Here is a 27,159-nt window from a genome sequence, read left to right as displayed (position 1 = left end):
TAAAAATAACGCGTAGAACAGTGAATTGCAGTTTCGTGTGGATTTCCAATATCCGTCTTTTTTCTTCTCCTCTCAGCCCCCCCTTAACCACACCCATAATTCCATTTAATTCACCACCCAACTACCCTAAATTCTCACTTCTACTTTTGTATATATAAAAGGGTTCCTCTAAAGCCCAGTCCTCAAAAAACAACTAAAAAAAAAACCTTATTTTTGTATAGGAGAAGAGATCAAAGAATAAATCAAAGCTATGGGTGGAGGCAATGGCCAAAAGGCAAAGATGGCTCGTGAAAAGAACGCTGAAAAGATGAAAGGCCAAAAGGGTAATGCTTGTTTATGTTTTTTTTTTGTTTGTATATTTAGAATTTCAAAATCAAATTTTCATTAGCTAATTAAGATTATGGATTTATGGTGCCTGCGCAGGAAGCCAGCTTGAGGCTAACAAGAAGGCCATGAGTATCCAGGTTTTTGTTAATTAAATACCCAAATTTTCTCTTATTTTGGAGTAATTATCAATTATATCTAGAATTCTTCTCAACCAGCTTAATAATCTAAGGTTCACATATGGGTGTCTGTCCTCTCCTCCCCCCCCCCCTTTTGGGGGGGGGGGTTGTGGCACTTAACAAGGGTTTTTAATTGACCCAACTTGGTAAAGTTATGGACTTTTTAATTGGATAAGTCGATTACATGAAGATTTGTAGTTTAGACCTTAGATTTGTTCAGATCTGTTTCTAGGACTGTAAAGGGGAATTTGGGTGCTGTAATTTGTTGATATCTTGTTAATGGATTATGTTTACACGCTAAGCTATTGCCTCACATCATCTTAGAGGAGCTGAATTAATAGCTAAAATTGTGTTTAGATATGACACAGTTGCCAGTTACACGGCAAACTTTATTATTTATAGGAGGACTAGTAATTCTCTGATGAAAAAAGTGTGTTAGTTTTTGCACTTTCCATAGGGTTTGGCTGATCTAGTTTTTGTCAAACTTTTAAGCAAGGATGTTATTACTGGTTTATGAGAAATGCATTCTTGCAATTTAGTAAACCTGAAAGCCTGCTTTGTCTAACGCGGATGAGGTAGAAAAATTTATCTTAATCATGTTTAGATAGCAGCAATTAGCCCTCACGATTATTGTTTTCTGTAGCCTCAAACGTTCTGTCTTAGTTCTGCTAGAAATGGAGATCAAGTCAGAGAGTGCACATACGTCGCTGAAAATGGTTGGCCCTGTCTTTAGAAAACGTTTAACCTTTAGTGACAGAATTTGTTTTGTAAAATTTTTGGAAAGAAAAAAAAGTCAAAATTTTGCATGTTAAAGGCAGTTAAGGAAATAGAGAAGTGTGACAAAGATTTTAGCATTCATTTTCGTCTGATATAGTACTGTGCCAATTGGTTGGCCTGATGTTTAGAAAATGGATGTTATTACTACTTTATTAGAAATGCATTCTTGCAATTCACAAAACCTTGAAGCCTACTTCGTGTGTCACGTATGAGGTAGAATGAACTAAATAGCATCAATTAGCTTTCACGATTATTGTTTTCTATAAAGTCAAACTACAGGAAAAGTCGAGTCAGAGAGTGTGTGCGTTACTCACCCTTTTCTAAAAAATTTTTTTAAAAAAGTGCATGTATGCTGCTTAAAAAAGTTAGCCCTATGTTTAGAAGACTGTTAACCTTTAGCGACGAAGGGTTTGTTTTGTTAAACCTTAAGAAAGAAAAGTATAAATACTTTGCCTGTTAAAGGGGGATAGAAGGCAGTTAATGAAATGGAGAAGCATGACATAGATTTATTATGCATTTTCTTCTGATGTGGTGTTGTGCCATTTGGTTTGATATTTCAAGTTTATCCGGGGAATTAGAGCCGGGGGGTTTATGGTATGAAAACACATAAGCCTGTCCAATCAAAGAACTAATTCTTGCTGAAATTATCCCCCTTTCCACGGGCCAAAGGGAATAAAGAAACAAGATGGTAAACAAAGAAGATGCAAGCTAAACACTGTTATTCATATCTCCTAATGTTTGCTAATTGTCAAAATGCAGTGCAAGGTGTGCATGCAGACATTCATTTGCACCACTTCTGAAGTTAAGTGCAGAGAACATGCTGAAGCAAAACATCCCAAAGCTGATGTCTATGCATGTTTTCCTCATCTCAAGAAGTGATTTGCATTTCGGAAACCTATAGACGGGCTTCCAACTATGTTTCTAAATCTATCAACCATGATAAAGTTTGAATCTGTTCCAAAGTTGTTTGCTTAGTTCTACTTCAAACTGTTGATGGCTACTTAGTTTGGAACTCTTTGTGAAAAATGCTTATAATAACTGCCTCCTCTCATATTGCTATACCTTTTCAATACTGGTGGATTATTTGCTGTTACTAGTTCTAAACATTTAGGGAAAAGGTCCAAATTTACCCCTCTACTTTCGGATATTGTCTATATTTAATCTCTGTTATACTATTCGGTCAAATTTACCCCACCGTTATACTATCCGGCTAAACTTATCCCTACCATCAGTAAACTTTTAAAAAATTATTCCTCAGCCCGTTGTAACCCAAAATCTCCCAAATCTCTTTTTTATTTAAATCATTTGTTCTTATTGATTCACTATTTTCAGAAACTATTATAATGTGAATTCTAAAGGTTCTAAACTATACAAATTATTCATGGATATTTTTAATTACCATTGCACCCACTTCTCTTCTTGTGATAATGGTTTTGGAATTGATTTAAAATTTCTATAATTTTTCAATCGTAAACACACTTTAAAATTTTGCGGGTCTATTTGTCATGTATTATATGCGGTTGCTCATCATGTTGTTACATATACATTCGAATGTATTTTGTAATTGTTTAGTTAGTATTCAGTGGACTAATTTAGGAGTGCACAATGCGTAGGCATTTGATTGAAGCAAAGTTAAATTCAACAATGAAAAGTCTTCCAGGAACTTCAACTTCTATCTCTAATACTTGCTAAGTCTCCATACCTTTTGTTGAACAAATTTATTAAAGCTAGGGTATTGTAAATACTTTTGGAATTTAGATAAGCTATCTAATTTAGATTCTTCATTTTACTATACTTTGTTTGCTAACAGCTACATTATTTTAATATTTCTTTCTCTTATTTCTTTTTTCCAATTAAGAAAGTCGGTAAATGTCAACTATTTTTAAGATAGTGGATCAAGAAGAAGAAGAATAAATGATTTAGCTAAAATAATTTGGGAGATTCTAGGTCAACTGACGGACTGAAGGGTAATTTTTAAAAGTTTGCTGATGGTGAGGATAAATTTGGCCAGATTGTATAACGGTAGGGATAAATATGACCGAATTATATAACAAAAGTTAGATGTAGACAATATTCAAAAGTAGAGGGATAAATTTGGACATTTTCCCAAACATTTAGTATAGTGTCCAATATCACTATATGCTTAAACTAGTGCTCATCTTCTATTTTCTTTTGTTCCTTCTCAGAAGTAATATATTCAACAACTTCTGCTATTGAAAATATTGTGACGACGGGATCCTTATAGCTTTTCACATTTAAAAGAATTACCGAAGATGATGGTTATGACTTATGAGATCTAGATTTGGGTAAATCTAGGTATTATCTAGCAGAACATTATATTTTTATTGAAACAGGACATGTTTTAACACTAATCTAAATGTGTAACGTACAGAACTAGAGAGAGTGCTTACATAGCCTTTAGTAACTGAAATAGTGTCATTTTTGGCACAAAATACGTTTCTATTGTTTTAAAAAAAGTTACATTTCTACATAAAACGCAGTATAATACTGTGTTTTACTTTAATGGAAAGTTAGCCGTTAAAGTTAAACACAGTATTATACTGCGTTTTATTAAAAAAAATTATTTTTTATAGGAAAACGCATTACAATACTGCGTTTTCCTTAAATGCAGTATTGTACTGCATTTCCCTATAAAATTTGGGCCCACCTTAATAAAGTTATGTGGGACTGCAGAGAATATTTATTTCTTTAGTGCAAAACGTAGTATAATACTGCATTTTACACTGAAACGTATTTTTATACTGCATTTTACACTAATTTTTGGGCTCACCAATAAGTGTTATGCGAATAACTGACATAACAATAATTCAAATACATAAAACGTGATATTGTACTGCGTTTTACATAAAAATATTCTGCACCCCAAGATTGGACTTGTCTTATTTAAAGGCGTTTGAATTTTATGAAAATCCATTCAAAACTTTCTTTCAAACTTTCGTTCATACTTCTCTCTTCTTCTTATCAATCATTTTTTTATAATGTCTGAAGAGCCAAAAATAAGGGTTTCATTATATTAGGGGGGGGGGGGGAGGGGGGTGAGGTTGTGCTGCAGAATAACTCTGTGAGGTATAGCTCACCTCCACAGTGTAATGTTAAATTGCCGCTTACAATGGAGTACGATAAATTGATATCATTGTTACGTAAAAAAATGAGTGTGAGGAAACGTTCGGTTAACCTTAAAGTAACCGATAGATTTCCGTATGCATTGACTCCGCAGGGGTTTGCTTATTATTCTGAGTTTAACATTGAAGATGATGAAACTCTTAGAGATTTTTTGTGGATTCCGGATGAATACAGGGAATTTTGTTGTAATAAAATTATTGGAAATGTACGTCAAGGTTGAAGACGTTCCTAATAATGAGGGCGTGCATAGTAGGGATAAAACCCAGTCATCGAGTGGTTATTCTGGAGCAGTTTTTGCCGGACAGATTGCTGATGAAAGAGCTTGCCTTGATTTAAACTTGTCACCACCGGCGAATGAGCAGCCAAAAAATAATTTTTCGACTTTATATAATCCACAAGACGACTGGTAAACTTCAATTTTTCTACGATTTAGCGATGTTTATTTTATGTTTTAATTGGATTTGTATTAACAGTCATATTTTTCATAGGGGGTACCGTCCGAATATGAATTTTACAAGTTATGATCCTGCCCTAGTTGGAATATGCGTAGTTCTGGCGTATTGGACTACGGTGGTCCATCCGGGAGTCATCACCAACAAGAAAATATCCATCATGAAACGTCAAGACAACACAACTTGTAAGTAAATATAGCTATATATAAAGTATTTATCTAGTTGGGTAGCTTATCATTTTGTTCTTTTTGTGCAGTGAAAACGAGCATCTTAATGTTCCTGACCTCACACAGCTGCCCATAGACGATGTACTGACTCGTGATTTGGTAGATGCGCAGAGTCAAGAAGATGATAGTGATTATGACAACAATGCGGATGAGTCTGGAGATGACACACCCTTCCCTGATGAGGGTGATGACGAGGAGGAAGTGGATGTCGAACCTGAGCTGACGAGGGAGCATGCTCCTCCGCCTCCTGCTAGACCAAGAGTGTACGAGTCCCACATGCCATTTCATGAGCGGAATATTCCCTACCTTGATAATTTGCCAAGTATGCCAGACGTGGATGCCCTCACAAGGGATGATGACGAAATTCGGTCAGCGATATGGGATGAGTCTAGACCAACAGTGCTGGCAAAGGGCATGTATTTCCCCGATAAGGCTCGCCTAATTAGGGATGTAAAAATCTATAGTGTAAGAGAGTGTCGTGAGATGACTGTAAGTGTGTCAACTACGGAGGTATACAAGGTTGTATGCTGTAGAGACTTTACGGGTTGTCATTGGATGTTGCGTGCCAGCAAGAAGAAATCAGGTTTGTGGAAAGTGGGTAAATTTGTTAGCACCCACAGATGTGAAATGCACACATTCAATGAGAATCACTTCAACCTGGATGTGGACTTGATTTATCTAGTCTTGATTCCATATTTGAAAGTGTCCATTAGGTTCAAGATTAAAGAATATATTACAGCCGTCCACCGGGAGTATGGTTGTACTATAACCAAAAGAAAGGCATATCTCGGTCGCAAACGTGTCTTTGAACTTATTTATGGCGACTGGGATAAGTCTTTTTCATCTCTGCCCAGGTACATGGCCGCACTGCAACACGTCAACCCCGGGACTGTTGTTGAATGGAGGCGTGAGCGGAGTCCGGACAAACCCGAATATATTTTCAACTATGTGTTCTAGTCATTTAAACCAGCAATTGATGGTTTTGTGCATTGTCGTCCTGTAATTTCCATAGACGGTACTCATGTATATGGAAAGTATGATATTAAGATTTTGATTGCAGTTGCAGTAGATGCCAACAGACAAATATTTCCACTTGCTTTTACCATTTGTGCCAACGAAAGCGAAGAGACGTGGATGCTTTTTTTGAACCACTTGAAGCAGCACCTTGTCAAACAGCGTTCAGGTATTTGTCTAATATCTTATCGACATGGTGGTATTTTAAGTTCTGTACGACACTTGCCTGAATGGCAGGAACCCTATGCATACCACTGTTACTGTGTAAGGCACCTGAAGGCCAATTTCCAGAAGAAATATCCTGACAAGGCCTTGCATGACTTAATGTGGATGGCTGCAACTGAGCACCAGCAGTGCAAATTCATGAGGCGCATGGAAGCGATCCGGCAGTTAGATCCACGAGCCTATACTTGGCTGATGGGACATGAGCTTCACATGTGGACATTGCATGATGATGGCAGCAGACGATGTGGAGCCCTGACTACAAATGTGTCGGAGTCGTTCAACGGCTTGTTGAAGTCTGCCCGTGGATTGCCTGTCACTGCCATGGTCCGCATGACATTCAAACAGAGTGCGGAGAGGTTAGTTGAAAGGCATGGAGCTGCGTCAGCATTGATGGACAGGGGTGTTCAATTTATGCCAATACCCATGAGAAGATTTGAAAGGTACAGGAGGCAAGCACATTGACATTCATTTTTACAGTACGATCACGACCGGAGAACCCACCTCGTAGCTAGAGGGAGAAACGGAGGTGCTACACCCGGCTCTAGTGGTGGTAGAGGGGGTTGCAACGACAGGATCCGCTGCTAGGCCCAAACCTAAGATAAAAGGTTGACGTAAAATTTAAGAGTCATTTTGACCATATAGAATTCGGAGTAATGAATAGAGTATTCGAAAATGTTGTCACTTGTAAAAGCGGCAGAAATCCACATATGTCCACCTGGTTGTCCATGCTCGCCCGGCATATACTCCTGTACATGTATGCTAGAATAGCAGCACCCCAACTGTACCGGGGTAACTCATCTAGCGACTGCAGATGATGCAGAAAGCGCATACTCACTAGATTGTCCGAAGTGTTCAGGAACAAGACACCCCCAAAAAGACGGAGCAGCGCCAACCTCGTATACCGCTCAATATGGATAGCCTCTATCTCGCCGGTATATCTGGGTGCAATACCTCCATATGTTCTGTGATAGCTGTCATAGAAACGCGACTGCCCCCTCTAAGTGCAGCCTCACCCTGTGGTATGTAACCAGTATACTGCCCCATCAAATCCAAATACTGGGGACGCGTCATAGCTCTCATGTACTAGGGCAGTGCAACGGCCAGTCCATCTACACGCAGCCCATACAAAACCTGAACATCCTCAAGCGTGATGGTGGCCTCTCCAGTGGGCAAGTGAAAAGTGTGCGTCTCCGGTCACCACCGTTCTATCAACGTCGTGATGAAAGACCAATCAAGCTGCATCCGCTCAATCCGAAAAATCGTAAAGAAGCCCGTAGACTCTAGGCGCTCGACTACGCGGGGATGGAAATGTCGCTGTCTCAAGAAGTCCCACAAATCGTCAGGTCTCCTGGTGCGGAGAGTCTAATCCAATAGATGTCCCTTCTATACATGGGAGGACCTATGGTCGCCCTGCAACACTAATATCTGATCCTCGACTAGTCCAGGATGCACGGGCAGCAAGTCCATGTCGTCCACTGTAATTTAAATAATATTAATTGTGTGTTTGTGTTATAATAAATTAAATAATTAATTATTTAATTGGACTAAGTAATTATCTATGGGTTCCAGGCTCGATATTTGAGGCCCGGTAACACCAAGTTATCCTTAATTATTATGTGTGTCAAAATCAACATTTTTAGAATTTTGTTAGTTTAATAAATTAAATATTATTTAATTTGGACTGAGTAATTATCTATGGATTCCAGGCTCGATATTTAAGGCCCGATAGCACCAAGTTATCCTTAATTATTATGTGTGTCAATTTTAACATTTTTAGAATTTTGTTAGTTTAATAAATTAAATTATTAATTATTTAATTAGACTGAGTAATTATCTTTGGATTCCAGGCTCGATATTTGAGGTCCGGTTACACCAAGTTATCCTTAATTATTATGTGTGTCAATTTCAACATTTTTAGAATTTTGTTAGTTTAATAAATTAAATAATTATTTTTTTAATTGGACTGAGTAATTATTTATGGGTTCCAGGCTCGATATTTGAGGCCTGGTTGTACCAAGTTATCGTTAATTATTATGTGTGTCAATTTCAACATTTTTAAAATTTTGTTAGTTTAATAAATTAAATAAATTAATTATTTAATTGGACTGAGTAATTATCTATGGGTTCCAGGCTCGATATTTGAGGCCCGGTTGCACCAAGTTATCCTTAATTATTATGTGTGTCAATTTCAGCATTTTTAGAATTTTGTTAGTTTAATAAATTAAATAATTAATTATTTAATTAGACTGAGTAATTATCTATGGGTTCAGGCTCGATATTTGATGCCCGGTTGTACCAAGTTATCATTAATTATTATGTGTGTCAATTTCAATATTTTTAGAATTTTGTTAGTTTAATAAATTAAATAATTATTTTTTTAATTGGACTGAGTAATTATCTATAGGTTCCAGGCTCGATATTCGAGGCCCGGTTGCACCAAACTACACTTAATTAGTAATTATCTATGGGTTCCAGGCTCGATATTTGAGGCCTAGCAGCACCAAGTTATCCTTAATTATTATGTGTGTCAATTTCAATAAGTTTAAAATTTTGTTAGTTTAATAAATTAAATAATTAATTATTGAATTGGACTGAGTAATTATCTATGGGTTTCAGGCTCGATATTTGAGTTAATTTGACAACATATATTAATTTGTTAGTTTTGTAAGTTTATTTTTATAAATTAAATAATTAATTTTGTAAAGTGTAATTGGATAGAGTTTGTAGTTAGTACATACTTAAACTACAGAAACTCTATGCTAAAAGGCTCTATATTTTACTACGCTAAAAGAATCTATATTTTACTACGTTAAAAGGCTCCATATTTTACTACGCTAAAAGGCCACTATTACATATAAAAACAACAAACATAACATACATATGAACAACAAACTAAATAAATAATATTTATTTATTATTTAAGCAAATAAAAACATAACATTAACAATAAAAATTATTTATCAAGTTTTAACTATTTTTTGTCCCAAGGCTAATAATTCAATCCGGGTAAAAATAACATACAAATTTAAACACAAACATAACACAAATCAACGTGGAAACACATTCAACAAACAAATATGCATATGCTCTACGAGTATCGACATAAACAAAATCGAAATACCTCGATTTAAGTTTTTTGAAATAGATCCAAATCGAATTTTTGAACCCGAAAGAAGAAATCCAAGGCTTGTGCTGTGTGAGGACCTACACTCTTCACTTTTTGTGTGATGGGTGGGCCCAAGATTTTTTTTAATTCGTGGGGGTAGGGGGGACCAGCAGTGGTGGGGATTGTTTTTTAAAAAATGGAGGTTCTGTCGTGATTTTAGGGAAGAAAAAGGGGCCCTATATTTTATTATAGGAAAACGTATTACAATACTGTGTTTTCCTTAAACGCAGTATTGTAATGCGTTTTCCTATAATAAAATATAGGGATTTAATTAAACACAGTATAATATAGGGGCCCTATATTTATTTATAGGGAAATGCAGTATTGTAATGTATTTTCCTATAAAAAAATTAATTTTTTAATAAAACGCAGTATAATACTGCATTTAACTTTAACGGCTAACTTTTCGTTAAATTAAAATTTATGTAGAAATGTAACTTTTTTTTTAACAGTAGAAACGTATTTTGTGCCAAAAATGGCACTATTTCAGTTTCGGTCTCGTTGATACCACCCATTCGAAGTACCTCTAGACTCAATCCCAATGATTAAGAGTGTACATATGCCGGGTTGGTTTGGATTTTTCAATTACCAAACCAATCCAATTGTCTCGGATTTTTAAATTTATAAACCAAACCAAACCAACAAAAGTCGGGTTTTCCAATCACGATTTTTCTCGGATTTTTCGGTTTTCTTGGGTTTTTCGGTTTTTTTCCCGACAAAATCTTCATAGCATAAAATTTATAATTTGTGCTCTAATATTTCTTAGGTCCTAGTAGGATAAAACTATATAAGATGTTACCCAATAAAATAATACAAAAATAATGTGCGAGGAGTCATAATTATACTAAAATACTCAACAAATCACATAAAATAAATATTTCTAATTAATAAGCCATAATAAAAATAAACATAATCTAAAAGTACAAAGTCATGTTAAAAATAAGTGCGACTAATAAGTACTAAGTATTAATTACATGACTAAATAATATTAAAAGTGAATTATGCATTTTCACTATCTAAATCAATGTGAGACTAAAAAAATAAATATCCAATACTATTGTTATTTCTAGTATTAAATTGATTTTTTTTAGCAGTAGTATTGATTTGATTTTGCTTTGGCTTTATTTGAGTTACTAACTTTTATGGGTTATAAAACATATTTGACCATTCAAAAGTTCTAAGTTCAAGCTTGAATAATACATTAAAAGGGAGAACTATTAAAGAGTTTAAATTATATTTATAAATTATATTACAATAATTTTTTTATGTATAAAATATTTTTAAAACTTGTATACATGTAATGTCGGGTTGGTTTGGTTTCGGTTTGACTTTTTTTAGTTAAAACCAAACCAAACTAATAATTGTCGGGTTTTTTTCTAATACCAAACCTAATCAAACCAAACCATAATCGTTTTTTTTTTCTCGATTTGACTCGGATTATCGATTTGGTGCGATTTGTCGGTTTTCTTTGTACACCCCTACCAATGATAATTGGATTCTGGAACTGCTTTGAACTGTTCTAAAAGTAGTAATTTACACAAAGTGAAGAAATTTGCCTAGGAAAGAAAAATAAATATTGTTGGATTCTTTGGTTGATATCAGAGAGTCGAGTTTTAATTGAGAAACTTCAGTCTTCACTTTTACAAGAACCTACATCTTCATGAGAGGTAGAATTAAATGATGTTGCAAAGAAACGTATTTGTTTGCCACTTGTAATACTTATTTGTTACAACAATGTTGATTGAAAGATAAAAGTAAATATACTATGCACGCACAATTAAGATTACAGCTCCCGCAATATATAGAGTTATGTTGTGCATTATATATCAAATTAAAACTCTTTGAGTCTAGTTTTAATGTTTTGAACCATTCGTTATTTAGATATTTTTACAAAAAGTTATGATCTTTTTAGCTAAGGATAACATAGTAGCCACGAGACGCGCAATGGACGAGCGAAGCGAGCCATCAAAGTTCCATAGTGAATTTTGAAGCTATTACTTCAAAACTATTCACCGAAAGGTCGAACATATTTGGTCTTTTACCCCACTTCTTCTGTATTGTTCAAGTTTCACATTTTCACTGGCCTTCTTTTGTTTTAAATGAATCCTTCAACTTATCTCACTTGTTTATGTAATTGAGTTTTAGATGAATTTTCGATGACTTTTATTGGAAATTACAACAATTTAGTTTTGTATTAGTTTGTCTATTTCTAATTTTTAAGGAGTATGTTATTGTGTAACTCTGCTAACGTTCACGATTAACCAATTTGATACACAAAAGAAAACGCCATGTATAATTTACCCGGGTGCATTTGGTATGGAAGAAAATTCTTTTCTTGAACAATAATCTTGCGGAAAATGTTTATTATATTGAGAAATATTGTTTAGACCATTTACTAGTGTTGGGCTGGGATAAAAATTTGGCTATACAGGATAATCATACAAGTGTAGGCCATAAGGTATGGTTTATGAATATAGTACTTTAATATTATTTTTTAGTGTTGTAGGTTGGTTGACAAAGAAAGTGTTGTAATTCAATGTAAAAAAGATATAGAATTGATATGGAGAAGATGAAGTACAGAGGAGAATCTAGAGAGGAAGAGAATGTATCTGCTTGTATTGAAAGAATGAAAACCGTGGTATTACATAGAGCTTAACGTCTCTTTAAATAGTATCACTAATTACCTAATTACCTGATAATCTAACTAACTTAACAACTAACAGCTTAATGAGAAATGACTAATATGCCCCTTTATACTTTAATAGAAAGTCTTTAATTGAAGCAAATGATATAAATTTAAAAATAAAATAAATTCGGATTGATAAAAATTATTTTTCTTCATTCCTTGGAAAAAAACATTCCAATTAAAATAACCAAATTTAAAAAAACATATTTTAAATAAAATATACTGTCATACCAAACACACCTATTAGTGATTTGGTTTTTATGGCACCAACCAAAGAACCAACAACTAAATGTTCTCAAATTGAATACAAGATATTTATCAACGACAAGTTGCAAACAAGAAAAATACACATAAATTATTTAATGCATGTTGTTTGGAAGTCCAAAATCTGAACTTTAATAGTATTAAATTTGGTATATTAAATGCATTTCTCAAAATCTTGTATATTAAATTCATAGGAAAATTATGTAACTAAGTGACAACCTATACTATAATTTATACTATCATCTGCTTTTACAATTAAGTTAAAATTTGGCACAAAGTTTTGTTCTAAAAATATTTACTATGCTCCGAAAAAAGAAGTTAACTGCCCATGTTCATGTTCAAACAAGGACAAGGTGGTTAACTAGTTGTTCGTTTGAGCATAAAGCATGTCGACAAATGTATATTTTTTGCCGTATAGTCGATAAAATATATATATATATATTCAATTATCAAATTCTTTTACAATGCATTTTTACATTTTGGATGTCAAATTAGGTTTAATAGTTCAAACTTCCCTATCCACAGACCAGAATAGATGTAGTGGTACTCTTCAAGCAACCTCCTAGCTCCGCCTAATTCTTAAACACCAGAGCCCAAGGATTCGTCAAATTGTTTTTCACTAAATACATTGATATGTACTATACTACGTATTTTCGAAAACAGTACAAAATAAACATTAATTCTAAGGGGAGCCTTAACCTGTATAGTTGTTGTGACCACGAGGTCACATGTTTTAGTGCCGGAAATAGTAAGCAGTATACAATAGACCCATTCTAAACCCTGCGCATAAGAGTCCATTCTAAACCCTGCGCATAAGAGGAGCTTAGTCTATTGAACAGCCCTTTTTTAAACATCAATTCAAGAAATTCCAGTATCATCAGTGTAACACCAATGGAAGCACTTCGCTAATAGCACTCTCATTTATATATATACTAGTTTCTCAGCACACGCGTTGCGCGTGTACTCTATCTCAATAAGTATTATGTTTTTAAACAATCACATAAATGTTGATATTAAAAAATTTGTTAGTAATAAAGTAAAAGTTAAAAACAAAAGTATGTAAGTACAAGAAAATGATAATTGTTGTTACTGATGCAGGGCTTTATCTGCTGGATATTATTATACCTTCCATCTTTTTCGTATTTCCTATATTTCTTATATTGCTGTTATTTTGTTATTTTATGTTATGTTATATTATGTTATTATGAGTCTATTGATAGTACTAATATATCGTCTCTTGTTGCTTTCTTGAGCCGAGGGTCTCCTGGAAACAGTCTCTCTGCCCCTCGAGGTAGGGGTAAGGTCTGGGTACATATTACCCTCCCCAGACCCCACTTGTGGGATTATATTGTTGTTGTTGTTGTTGTTGTTGTTGCTTCTTATTTATCCAGCCTAATAAAGGAAGAAACTTTACCGGATATGTCCTCAATCATCTTAAATCTAAATTGATATATTCAACTTAAAATTGTTCAAGTTTTTTGTATGAATTTTCTTGAAAAAGTATTTATTCATAAATACACAAATGGGCAGCTAACTGAAAGATGTCTTTTTTTCTTTCTCACAAGCAAAATACATAAAATACAAATTGTCCATTTTTTAATCTATAAAAAGTTATTTCCAATATATTGAAGAATAAAGCATTATTGCAAAATAAAGTCTAACTGTTACATCTTGATCAGTCTACTCTTTTTATATTTTGAGGAGAGAATTCTTTATGGAGGCAAGAGTCTATGATTGTTAATATTATCCGAGAAACAGTGAAAATATGAAAAACATGTTAATATCATATTACAATATAAATGTTTAAGTTTTCGTGTGTGTCTATATACAATTAATTATTATTTAAATTTGGACTTTATAAAAATAAGCTTAGTTCGATGCAAAAAAATATTTTAAGTGTTTATATTTTCTATAGATATTTTAAAGAGAAATATATTACAAAAATACTCTGCCTATCTCTTTTCTATTTATTTTTTCATATTATATTTCTTTTACTATTTTATTTTCACTTAAAATAGCAAGTGCTTTAATATTATTTAGATTTCTGCACTAAAATATAATATAATAGCTTGCTAATCAATTCACTTTTAAATTATTTTTAAATTTTTATTACGGTTTCTTTACTTGAGGATCACTCATATATTCTAAATTTCAGTCACTTATAAGCACCTTCGTAAAACTATACATTCAGTTCCTTTCTTCGTAATAACTTAGCTTTATCTTTTAATAAAGTACATTTTGTTTGTAGAATAATAAACAAATATAGTTACATAAACTCTCTTGAGTAAGAATTGCCTAATAAAGATATGCTACATACTATTTATTAAGGTGTTTTATCATGCCTTTACCCTTAATAAACAATGCAAGTTGAGCATATCTTTCTAAAGTTTGTAACTTTTTCATATTGCCTTTTTATAGTTTGTAAATTTTCATTCGTAAATATATTTAATACAAAACAATAATTTTGATCTTTAACAAATGCATGAAAAAAAATACCCCACATAAATTATTATAGTTTCCCTTGTTTAATCTCCAAAATAAATCAAGGAAATAAACTAAACCAAAAACTTAATATTATGGTAATAAATACTAAACAAAACCAATATATATGTAAGGTACAAGAAAATAAGAGTTTTATACGAAGGGCATTAAGTTATCGATCGAAGAAAAATATTTGATGCGTGATGAACTCCTCCATTTATTTGCTTTTTTATCTCCATATTTTAAGAGAAGGAGTCAAAAGATCAAGGAGTGAAAAAGAAGAAAAGGAAAATCTAAATTAAAGATATTACTGCACACACATGCTTGTTGACTTAGCTTTCTTCAAAAAATTATTCATCCTAATTTTGGATCTCTATGCCATTTGTTATATTGTATGAAAGTAATATGATTTTCAAAACTTCTAAGCCTTAAATAATACCACAATCTCGTAGGATCATTATTTGTTTGGTTTTTAGCCGCATGTTTGTACCTTAAATGACGCCTGTTTTGGAAGGAAAAGGCACCTTTTCGGATGAGAGGGGTTTTAAAAAAAATTATAAGTAAGAATATTTAGGATATTTAAAAAGGCATTTAAGTAATTTAACTTTTTAACCAAGGACTTTCCACTTTTATAATAATATAGATAGATTTACATTTACACGCCCAAAATGCGATGCTGATATCTCTTTCCGGTCACTATTTACTCTAATTTCACCAGAATTGTCAATGTTCGAGCTGAAAAAGATAAAATCCAAAACTAATTTACAGACTTACAGTGAAAAAACAAGTCAAAATCACTCAATTTAACTTTTGTTACCGCTCTTGCAAAATTGCTAACGAGGCTGCAGATGTTGAGGAAGCCGGAACCGAACCTGAGACGCGGGAGACCTAACGGCGACGCCGTGCCAACATATGCCACCTCGGCACAACTCGTCGGAATGATGACGTGGCTGATAAAGCTGCTGAGTAGGATGATGATGATGAAGATTACGATTACGTGTCAACGCATACCTAGCCTTACGTGACACGTCATACGTCAGACTCAAAATCAATATAATACCTACTACAGTTGTGGACACAATCAGCACAAATCCTCCGCCGTAGCTCCGCCCAGTCATCAATCCATAAGCCTTCATACCAGCTATCACCAATAAGTACAACGTTGTCAAATTCCCCACTACTCTGTCCGAAATCGCCATTTTTATCACCCGATTTTTGGAAATAATAGAAATTATCAGCAGCTCCTATACTGATAATAAAAGGGTATATGATAGGGAGTGAGAATTACGACTTTTGGTGGGGTGGGTGGTGTAAGATGATGCTATGGGGTTTTGAGCTTATCTTCTCTTTATTTGTTATTTTTTGGTGTTTTTGAGGAAAGGGAAAGGAAACAATGAATGTGATTCAGTACCCAACTATAGAGACTCATCCATTGGCTGATACTTATGACAGTTCCAAATATACGAAGACGTGTGTCTAAATTGAGAAATTTTATTTTGTATCTCATACAACTTACACTAGTTGTATGGGGCTCCTTTTTATCTCACCAATTTGTGAACTCCAATCTTACACTTCTGGGTCCAAAAAAATTTCAGTTGTATGAGACAAAAAAATTGCCTCATACAACTAATATCAGTTGTATGAGACACAAAATAAAATTTTCCGTCTAAATTCCTTTTTGCAACTTTTAAGACCGCCAATTATGTCGTCATTTCACTATTGACTCACTCGCTAGGCAGTAGAGGAGTCCGGAATCAAAATGTGGTTCTTTTGGACAAGTAGTACCTTAATAAGTGTAAAAAAATGATATTTTTATATATAGCGCCCAAATACTGGGCGCTATACATTAACGTTAACTGTGTCGTTAATGTATAGCGCCGAGTATTTGGGCGCTATATATAAAAAGCTGACACTAACAGGTATAACGCCCAAAAATCTGGCGCTATATTATGTGTAGCGTCCAGTATTTGGGCGCTATATACCTTTTTCGTGGTCCCACCAATAATTCTTGACTTCAATAATTCAAAAGTGTATAGTGCCCACTTTTTGGGCGCTATATATAAAAATAAATCCCGGCTAGCCATTTTCTATATAAAGAGGTTAGGATTGTATAGAAATTCATTCAAAAGGTGTATAGCGTAGAATTTCCCCGCTAGCCATTTCCATACTCTTGTTGAAACGTTTATTGTTGTTAATTCTCCAGCATTTTTTCATTATGTCTGAAGAGCGTAGAATAAGATTTTATTATACCGGGGGGGAGGAGGGGGGAGGGGGTTGTGATGGAGAATAACTCTGTGTGCTACAGTTTACCTGCTCAGTGTTATGTTAAATTGCAACTTACAATGGACTACGATAAATTGATATCGTTGTTATGCAAAAAAATGAGTGTGAGGAAACGTTCAGTGATACTTAAAGTAACCGGAAGATATCTGTATTCCGTCACTCCGCAAGGGGTTGTCTTTTACTCGGAGTTTAACATCGACGATGATGAAACTTTGAGTGATTTTCTGAGGACTCCGGATGAATGCCGGGAATTTCTTGTAATCACAATGTTGGAGATGTACTTGAAGGTCGAAGACGTTCCAAAAAACTAGGATAACCCCCAGTCATCGGGTGGTTATTCTGGAGCAGTTTTTGCTGGACAGGTTCCGAATGAAAGAGTTTTCCTTGATTTAAACTTATCACCGCCGGCGAATGAGCAGCGAAAAAATAATGTATACCCTGCTTTCCATAATTCACAAGACGAGTGGTAAACTTCAATTTTCATTTGTGTTAATTAAGTATATTTTTGGTGTATTGAATTTGAACTAACGGTCATATATTTAATAGGGGGTACTGGCCTGATATGAATTTTACAAGTGGCCCATCCGGTAGTCATCACCTAATTGAAAACGTCCATCATGGAATTTCATCACATTACGAAATGTAAGTGAAGTGATATAGCCATATGGAAAGCATTTATTAATTCAGTAGCTTGTATTTTTGTTGGTTGTGCAGTGAAAACGAGCAAGTTGAACCACTCGTACTCATTCAATTGCCCGAAAATGACGTATTACATCGGGATCTGGCATATGCACAGAGTGAGGAACAGAACAGTGATTACGATAACAATGCCGATGAATCCGGAGATGAGACACCCTTTCCTCGTGAGGATGGTGATGCGCAGGATGAGGAGGGAGGACCTGATTTGAAGAGAGACCCCCATAGACGAATAGTGTACGAGTCTGAAGTGCCATTTCATTCAAGGGAGATTCCTTACATTGATAACTTGCCAACCGTGCCGGATGTGGAAGCTCTCACAAGGGATTTTGATGAAATTCGGATAGCAATGTGGGATGAGTCTAGACCAACGGTGCTTGCAAAGGGGATGCTTTTTCCTGATAAAGCGCGCGTAAGTAGAGCTTGTAAAATGCACAACGTAAAAGAGTGTCGTGAGATGCAGGTATGGGAGTCAAGTTCGATGGCATACAAGGCTGTTTGCCGCAGGTGGTTTTGGCCATGTAATTGGATGTTGCGTGCGACCAAGAAGAAGATAGGTATGTGGAAAGTGGGTAAATACATTCCCACCCACACATGCGAAATGGACACATTCAACGGGAATCACTTCAACTTGGATATTGACTTGATTTCTCTTGTACTTATTCCGCACCTCGAAGCGTCCATAAGGTATAAAATCAAAGAGTGCATTACATCAGTCCACCAGGAATATGGCCATACCATTACGAAAAGAAAGGCATTTCTCGGGTGCAAACGAGCGTTTAAAATTGTCTACGATAATTGGGATAAGTCATTTGCATCTCTGCCAAAGTACATGGCCGCACTGCAACACTTTAACCCCGAGAAGTTGTTGAATGGAAGCTTGAGCGGAGTCCAGGAACACCAGAATACATATTCAATTATGTGTTCTGGGCGTTTAAGCCAGCAATTGATGGTTTTTCGCATTGTCGGCCTGTAATATTAATAGACGGAACTCATGTGTATAGAAAGTACGATATCAAGCTATTGATAGCCGTGGCAGTTGATGCTAATGGACAGATATTTCCTCTAGCTTTTGCTATTTGTGCCAATGAAAGCACAGAGACGTGGACGCTTTTTTGAACCACTTGAAGCAGCTCCTTGTCAAACAGCGTTCAGGTATTTGTCTAATATCTGATCGACATGGTGGTATTTTAAGTTCTGTGGAGAACTTGTCTACATGGCAAGAACCTTATGCATACCACCGTTACTGTGTGAGGCACTTTAAGGCCAATTTCCAAAAGGCACATCCCAACAAGGATCTACATGATTTGATATGGATGGAAGCACAGACCACCAACAACATAAATTCTGGAGGCATATGGATTCTATCAGGCAAGAAGACGAGGCAGCCTATTGTTGGTTAATGCGATATCACCCAGAAAAGTGGACTTTGCATGCGGATGGTGGCAGACGATGGGGAATTCTTACTACAAATATGTCAGAGTCCTTCAACGGGTTATTGAAGTCGGCAAGAGGATTGCCCGTCGCAGCCATGGTGCGGATGTCGTTCAAGCAGATGACGGAGAAGTTTGTTGAACGGTTTGCAGTTGCAACGGAATTGATGGAAAGGAGTGTTGAATTTATGCCAGTGCCGATGCAGAGATTTGAGAAATACAGACGGTGAGCACATTGGCATTCATTTTTGCAGTATGATAACGAAAGAGTTATTTTTGAAGTTCGCACCTCTATCCATAATATCGGGGTAATAATGTACATACTATAAATGAATCAGCAAGGTTATGCTCCTGTGGGAAATGGTTCATCTACCACATGCCTTGCTCACATGCCATCAAGTGTTTTCAACGTGTTGGTTATGCGGAGACCAACTATGTTGATCAACAATATAGTGTTTCCAAGTACCTAAACACATATAGTGGTCAGTTGCAGCCAGTGGGTGCTGAGCATTATTGGCCTCTGGAACTATTTAAAATGGTGTGTAACAACCCTATTTGCTTAAAATACAGGTGCAGAAGAGAATGCGTATACGGAACCAAATGGATGTTAGTGATACCGTTTATGCGCGCAAATGTGGTATATGCTCGCAAACAGGACACGACTATCGTAAATGTCCTTCAGCTGGTTTGGGTGGCAAAACTAATCAAGCTCGTGGTGGCTGTTCTTCTAGTGTACCTAACTACCCATGAGTTGATGTTGTAATAATTAGTTGTTATGTCTATGCTGCAAGATTTATGAAATAAAATTATACTTGTTAATTATCATTTGTACTTTCCCATTTTACCTATTTAAATAATAATTTAATAAAATTATCTGTATATTTAGTGCGGTTAAATATACAGTTTTGTGTGTGTTGTCTTGTCGAACTGAAAAAGTTGACCAGCTAACATAAAGTTGTCTTGTCAACATCATGATATTTAACACGCAAAATATAGCGCCATTAGATAGTACATTATGTATTTAGCGAACACTACGTTATGTGTGTTGTCTCGCCTATAAATAACGGGATCATTGTAGTTATTTTGTGTGCTCAAAATTTACTAAAAGCAAATATTTCATTAAAAGTAAGGTTTTTTTACTAAAGACAAATATTTCTCAAATGGCTCAACCTCTTCGTCTACCAAAGTGCAAGTGTGGAAAAGCATGTTTGATGCAAAATTGTTGGGACGATGGTGAAGTTGGACGCTGCTACTGGCACTGTATGAACTAGTTTTACAAGGTTCCCGACGAACCTATTTGTGATTTTGAGGAATGGGTTGATGAATCATGTTATCAGGAATGCTACAGAGAACAACTGTTGTATCTTCATAATGTGTGTTTAGGACAACGGGAACACAAAAAAGAAAGCAATAGAATTATTACAGACTTGAGGGCGAATCTGAAGGAGGTGGGAGAAGAAAAATGGAAAACACAATGGAATTGTGAAGCACAAAAGGAACGTAAAAAAAATATAAACGGGAACTTGCGGAGGTGAAGGCGAAACTGAAAGAGGTAGAAGAAGAAAAAGAACAACTAGAAGAACGATTTAAGTGATTGGAGCGAAGAACAAATGGCAACCGGAGCTAAATATTGGCATGTATGTGTTTAGTGTATTTTTCATATCTCTCTGTGTGCCGATGCAAGCCCGGCACATCTGCCTGTACAAATATGAGATGACAACACCATCCCAGCTGTAGATGGTTGTATCCTCGAACCGGCCAATATGATGCAGAAAAAGGAGGCTCACTAGGTTCCCCGAAGTGTTCGGGAACAAGACCCCCCAGTAGAAGGAGCAACAACAGCCTCGTATATCGCTGTACATCCACCTCCGCTAACTCGTCGGTGATAGTATGGTGGATCTGATCCAGGTGGTCTCTAATGGGGACTAATTGCATACGACTGGACCCATACGCTACAGTCTCGTCCTCTGGCCTGAAACTCGTGAGCATGTGCAGCATATCCCAATAAGACTGCCGCGAATAATATCTCATGGTCGCAGGTAGTAAAACTGGCAAGCCATCAGCGTACAGACCATATAAAATCTCAGCGTCCTGGAGTGTGATGGTGGCCTCGCCGATGGGCAGATGGAAAGTGTGCGTCTCCGGTCGCCGCCGCTCAATCAAGGCCGTGATCAAAGCCCAGTCGAGCTGTATCCGGCCAATCCTAATAATCCTATATAATCTCATCTCCTCCAGGTAATGGACCACGCGGGGATGTAGAACTCTATGACTCAAACACTCCCGCAATAGATCCACTCTCCTGGCCTAGAAAGTTTGCGTAAACAACTGTCCGTCCCATATATACTCGGATCTATGCTGGGGCTGTAGGGCTAATAGATCCAACGTCCGAGGGTCGGGATGTATAGTCACGTCCATGTCGTCAAGTGTAAATTAAAACAACATTAATTGTATTTTATTCTTTATTAAATATTAATTTTTTGAGATACACAATTTTTAGCGTTATACAAAAATTATACCTATGGGTTCCAGGCTCGATATTTGAATCCCAGTAACACCAAACTATCATTAATAATTATGTGTTTGTTTTATAATTTAAATTCATATTTTTTAATAACTTAATTGTACAAATTATATATATATATATATATATATATATATATATATATATATATACCTATGGGTTCCGGGCTCGATATTTTGAGGCCCAGTGGCACCAAACTATCATTAATAATTATGTGTTTGTTTTATAATTTAAATTCATATTTTTTAATAACTTAATTGTACAAATTATATATATATATATATATATATATATATATATATATATATGGGTTCCGGGCTCGATATTTTGAGGCCCAGTGGCACCAAATTAACATTAGTAATTATATGTGTTGATACAATTATTAACTTAATTGTACAAAGTTTGCATTTTCAACTACCAGTATAAGATACTTAAATAAAAGGAATTCTAAGCTAAAATACTACACATTACTACGCTACAAGGCTCTAAATTTTTCTACGCTAAAAGGGTCTACATTTACTACGCTAAAAAGGTCTAGATTTTACTACGCTAAAAATAATCTAAACTAAACATAAACAACAAATAAATTTAATTGCAAATAAAACACAAAACGGCATAAAAACACATATATATAAATCAGGATATTAACAAACAAATTTATTTGACAAATTTATATTTTTTTATAAAACACTAATATTAAATCCGGATAAATTTAGCATACTAGTTTCGGAAAAAAAAATACAACGAAATAGAACACATACAAATCTAATAATATGCATTATTATAAAGGTTTCAACTTAAAATAAACGAAATACCTCGATTTAGAATTTTCGGAAAGCAAATAGATTAAAATTTTGACTCCGGAAGTGTGAATCAACAATAATACGAATCTCTACTCGAATGTGGGACCTACGTTCTTCACCTTTTATGTGACGGGGGACCCAATTTTTTTAAAAAAATGGTGGGGCAACGGGTATGGGAGTGGGGGGCCAAGAAGATGAAAATGTAAAATATTGAGGAAGAAGAAGCAGATTTGTTGTCTTGAGGAAGACGGATTTTTAAAAAATATGTATAACGCCGAGTTTTTGGGCGCTATACCTGTTAGTGTCAGCTTTTTATATATAGCGCCCAAATACTTGGCGTTATACATTAACGGCACAGTTAATGTTAATGTATAGCACCCAGTATTTGGGTGCTATATATAAAAATATCATTTTTTCTTACATCTATTAAAGTGCTACTTGTCCAAAAGAACCACATTTTAATTCCGGATTTGCAGTAGAAGCATTAACTTTTATACCTAATTCACTTTGAGTTGTCCTTTAACTTTACACATAACTTATGAGCAAGCCACCTCATAATTGAATTTGGGTTTAATTGAGTATAATTATACAATTTTTGTATATTTGACTGATCAAGTAATTACTTGGTCAGCATATAATTGGGTAGAATCGTTGGTAATTACGTAGTGTAATTACCAGGTTATTTTTTAATATCTTTTCTTTTTAATTTACTTTTAGTTTCTATTCTTTTTTCTTTTAAATTTTTTTAAAGTTTTAAAATTCTTTTTTTTTACATCATTTATTTTTTATTTCCTTATTTCTCATTTCCCAATCTTTACTTCACGTGTTTCTATATAATTTCTCATATTTAATTTCTTTCTTAATTATTTTTCTTTATTTTATTTTATTTAGCTATGTTATTATTCTAATTTTCCTAAGAAGTTATACCCCGTAATCTTAGAAAGAATAAGTCCTCTATAAACTTGACTTATAATGAGTGATGTCATTAAAGTTGAACTTTATTATTGGATGAGGTTATATGCAAACTTAACCATGTTAAAATAATATATTACTTTTTAGTATTTAAGTAATATTCTCATTTTTTAACCTTTATTTTTTGTGATTCCATGTAGTTGCTCATACTTTTTCTTCTTTATTTAGCATAATTGTGTTATTATTTAGTTTTGAAACTACTCCTCCTAATATTAAAAATAATGAATCATTAATAAACTTAGCATATAATGAGTGATGTCATTAAAATAGGATCTCATTGTTGAATGAGGTTATAGACTTATGTTTTCCTTTTCTCTTGAATTATATTTACTTAAATTATGTTGAAATTTATTTTATGTTATGTTGTAATTTTACATAAGAGTATTACGTTAAAAAAAAATTGGATTTTGGTTTTTATGTTATATTTTCGCTTTCATTTTATTTGCTTTAGTAGTATTCACTTATTAATCCAGATCGCATGCCATTCATTTTTTAGTTAAAGTTGATAGATTATTTTTTCATAAAATATTTGAGTAAAGTTATGACATTATATTTATAAATATTAATTATTTTATCAAGCATGTAGTCCATGATATTCTTACATTAAAGTAAAATATTATTAATTTAAAATATATCAATTATTTTTACAATACTAGTTACAAATATATGATAAGTAACTAATATATTTTCAAGAAGCAATATCTATTTTAAATGTCAAATTTAATATTATTTATGAATGAATATATTTTTTAAATCTTAACTTTTTATTTTTGATAATTAATTTTATTTTTAAAATTTAATCTACCTTTGTAACTATACTTGTGCAACCAAACAGTACACTTGTAATTACATTGTAATTACATTATGACAAACAAGCAGGTCATTGTAATTACAATATCGTGTAATTACTAGACTGTGTAATTACTATCCTAGTAATTGCACCAATTCCAATTACCAGGTGGCTTTCCAAAGAGACCCTAAAAGATACTCTCTTCGTTTACTTTTACTTGTTCACTATACTAAATATACATTTTCACTTTAGTTGTCCTCCATACCAAATCAAGAAAAAGATAATCTTTTTTTTTCTTGTTTTACCCTTATCATTAATTAGTCATTTTCAAAGTTATTTCTCAAGATTTTTTGAAATACTATCATTATTAGGGGTTATATGGTAAAATATACAGTATAATTATTATTTCTTAAAGGACGTGAAAAGTTTAAAGTGGACAAGTAAAAGTGACAGATGGAGTAATAAATAAAGTATATAATTTATCATGATATCCCTATTAATTAGTGTATAGTCTTAATGAAATTGAAAAATGATTTAGAATGAGTAATTAATGCTAAGGATAAAACAGAAAAATTAATTAATTTTCTCTTGATATGCAAAAATTGACAATTAAAAATAAAAATTTATGTTTAGAATAATTGATAATTAAAAGTGAACGGAGGGAGTACAATGTAAGGGTCGTTTGCTATGATGGATAAACAAAAAAAATTCTAAGATAAAAGGGAAAACAATGTAAGTACTGCTAGCTTCTAAGAGTAGAATATCTTTGGAAGCTCGTTCATTACATTATGTACAATCGGAGTCGTACAAAAGAAGGAAAGGGATAGCCTCGCATACCTTGTATATACTTCCCCAATCGCAAGCTATGCAATTGTCACAACTCCTTAGTCTACAATAAGAGAAACGATACTATCGTTATCATTTAAGCGTCATAACTATTACGTATCGATCACAACCTATTTTACGTTGAAACGGACAGCACCTCCCCTATATATATGACTTCACACCATTCAAAAAAATTACCAAACAGCCCAAACATCATCAATAATAGACATATTGAGCCTCCCAAAATAGTCCACGCACAACCTAATTACATCATACATACGACGGTCACCGTAGTCGTGTCAAACGACCCGGAAATGTTACGAATAACTATCAGCCCATAACCCTACATATATATGGTGTTTCTCCACACCCTTCCACCTCCAAAACTCCACAAAACAGTAGTAAAACACGCAGTCCAATAGCAATACAAAACAGTCCACAAAATAGTCCGCTACAAGTGAATAACTCGAACTCACGGCTTCCGATCACCGTCCCGTGAGTTCTTACATGTATAGAACGAATTACCATGAATTCACAGCAGAGAAAAATGTATGAAAGATGGCAGTAACTTACCTTACTTGTTGGATAACTCAGCCCTTCCCTTGGTTCTTCAAACTCTAGGTTTTACCTTCAAATAGAACTTGAAAGAGAGGGAAAATCGATTAGGGTTTGTGTGGGATTTTTGGGGAGGAGTTGCAGGGGTTAACTTTGGTTTTGAGGGTCTGAAATATGGATGAAATAACTGAGTTCATAACCCCTTAAAAGTCCTCTCTTGGCCGACTTAGGTCTTTTAATTTTGTCCTATCATTTTGGCAAGTAGGTGATGCACCTACTTGTCATCTACCAATCTGCGCAGGCTTGCGAAAATATGAATATCTCTATACTCCAAGATTGTATTGACAAACGGTTTAATGAGTTGGAAACTAGACTCATAGATTTTTAATTTGGTGGGTAGATCACCCCGTAATTCCGTGTAAATTGGGAGAAAAGCTTAGAAACATTTGACCTAATGTTTAAGTAAAATTATGAACCTAAGTTGCGACAACGTTTGTCGACTTTTGTTTCATAACTCGTTTGACTTCAAGACTTATGATACGGATATTATATGATTCAAATACCTTAATACATGACCTCTTGAGTGTATTAAGAACCTCTAGGTTTACCTGAAAATACGAGTTACAACATCCTTGATTCGTTTAACTTCTAATACTTGTTAATCACCCTTATACACCCTTGTATCACTTATGACCAATAGGATTAACTTCTTACCATCTCAAAGGTAATTCCTTCTTGGATTTATGTTAACTAATATATGGCATAAACTAACGCGTGTGAATATGGATTGTAACAATACTAATAAAGGTGTGATAAAATAGTTAAGGTGGGTACAAATCGATTCAAATATAAACTTAATTAAATAGGCAGAGGAATTGTTAGTTTCTTGGTAATGATCTAATCTTTGTCTTTGGGTATGGGGTCTTAATGGTGACTTTGCTTTTGCGCGACGATAAAGAATGTATTTGTTCTCCTTAAAAAGTGTGCTATTTGTTTTTCTGTTTTTGAATAAAATAGACATGAGATTGGAGATATGTACCTAAATTCTGTCCAACTTTCTTTTTCATTCTTTCTCCTTATGGTTTTTTCCATTTTTGGCTTTCATGGTCTGTGGTTCCGTAAAGTTAGCTGTGCACTATAATTGAAATGTATCATACGAAGACAAAGTGAAAGAGAAGTTTTCATTTTCATATCTTATGTAGTCGTTACGCAGAAGCTCTGCCATTTTCATTTTGTCCATTAATTATATATTTTTTTTAAAAAATATGTGTGAGTCTTAGCATAACAATAAGAGTTGGGATCATGTCTTAAACTGTGAAAATAGTGTCCTACAAATATGTAG

At 34.3% G+C, this 27,159-nt stretch overlaps 3 protein-coding genes across 3 annotated transcripts; 2 read left to right on the top strand and 1 right to left on the bottom strand.

Annotated features, from left to right (window-relative positions):
• The first annotated feature begins 34 nt into the window (after positions 1–34).
• Positions 35–2,339, top strand: LOC104238408 (uncharacterized protein At2g23090-like). The gene is made up of 3 exons (XM_009792755.2): positions 35–323; positions 424–464; positions 2,040–2,339. Exons 1-3 carry the CDS (start codon positions 251–253, stop codon positions 2,157–2,159), a joined length of 234 nt encoding a protein of 77 aa, XP_009791057.1. The 5' UTR covers positions 35–250; the 3' UTR covers positions 2,160–2,339.
• Positions 2,340–4,314: 1,975 nt separating this feature from the next.
• LOC138889176 (uncharacterized) lies at positions 4,315–6,636 on the top strand. Its single transcript, XM_070172300.1, has 3 exons — positions 4,315–4,830; positions 4,913–5,061; positions 5,133–6,636. The coding sequence occupies exons 2-3, from the start codon at positions 4,967–4,969 to the stop codon at positions 6,058–6,060; spliced, it is 1,023 nt and encodes a 340-aa protein (XP_070028401.1). The 5' UTR covers positions 4,315–4,830; positions 4,913–4,966; the 3' UTR covers positions 6,061–6,636.
• Positions 6,637–15,538: 8,902 nt separating this feature from the next.
• On the bottom strand, positions 15,539–18,175 carry LOC104238409 (uncharacterized). The gene is made up of 2 exons (XM_009792756.2): positions 17,996–18,175; positions 15,539–16,183 (listed from the first exon to the last, which is right to left on the bottom strand). Exons 1-2 carry the CDS (start codon positions 18,173–18,175, stop codon positions 15,773–15,775), a joined length of 591 nt encoding a protein of 196 aa, XP_009791058.2. The 3' UTR covers positions 15,539–15,772.
• Between the last annotated feature and the right edge of the window lie 8,984 nt (positions 18,176–27,159).

The sequence above is a fragment of the Nicotiana sylvestris genome, chromosome 4, assembly GCF_000393655.2.
Source record: "Nicotiana sylvestris chromosome 4, ASM39365v2, whole genome shotgun sequence".
Classification (NCBI taxonomy): Eukaryota; Viridiplantae; Streptophyta; class Magnoliopsida; order Solanales; family Solanaceae; genus Nicotiana; species Nicotiana sylvestris.
The sequence above is the reverse complement of the archived record's forward strand: the minus strand, read 5'-3'. Positions and strand labels throughout refer to the sequence as shown.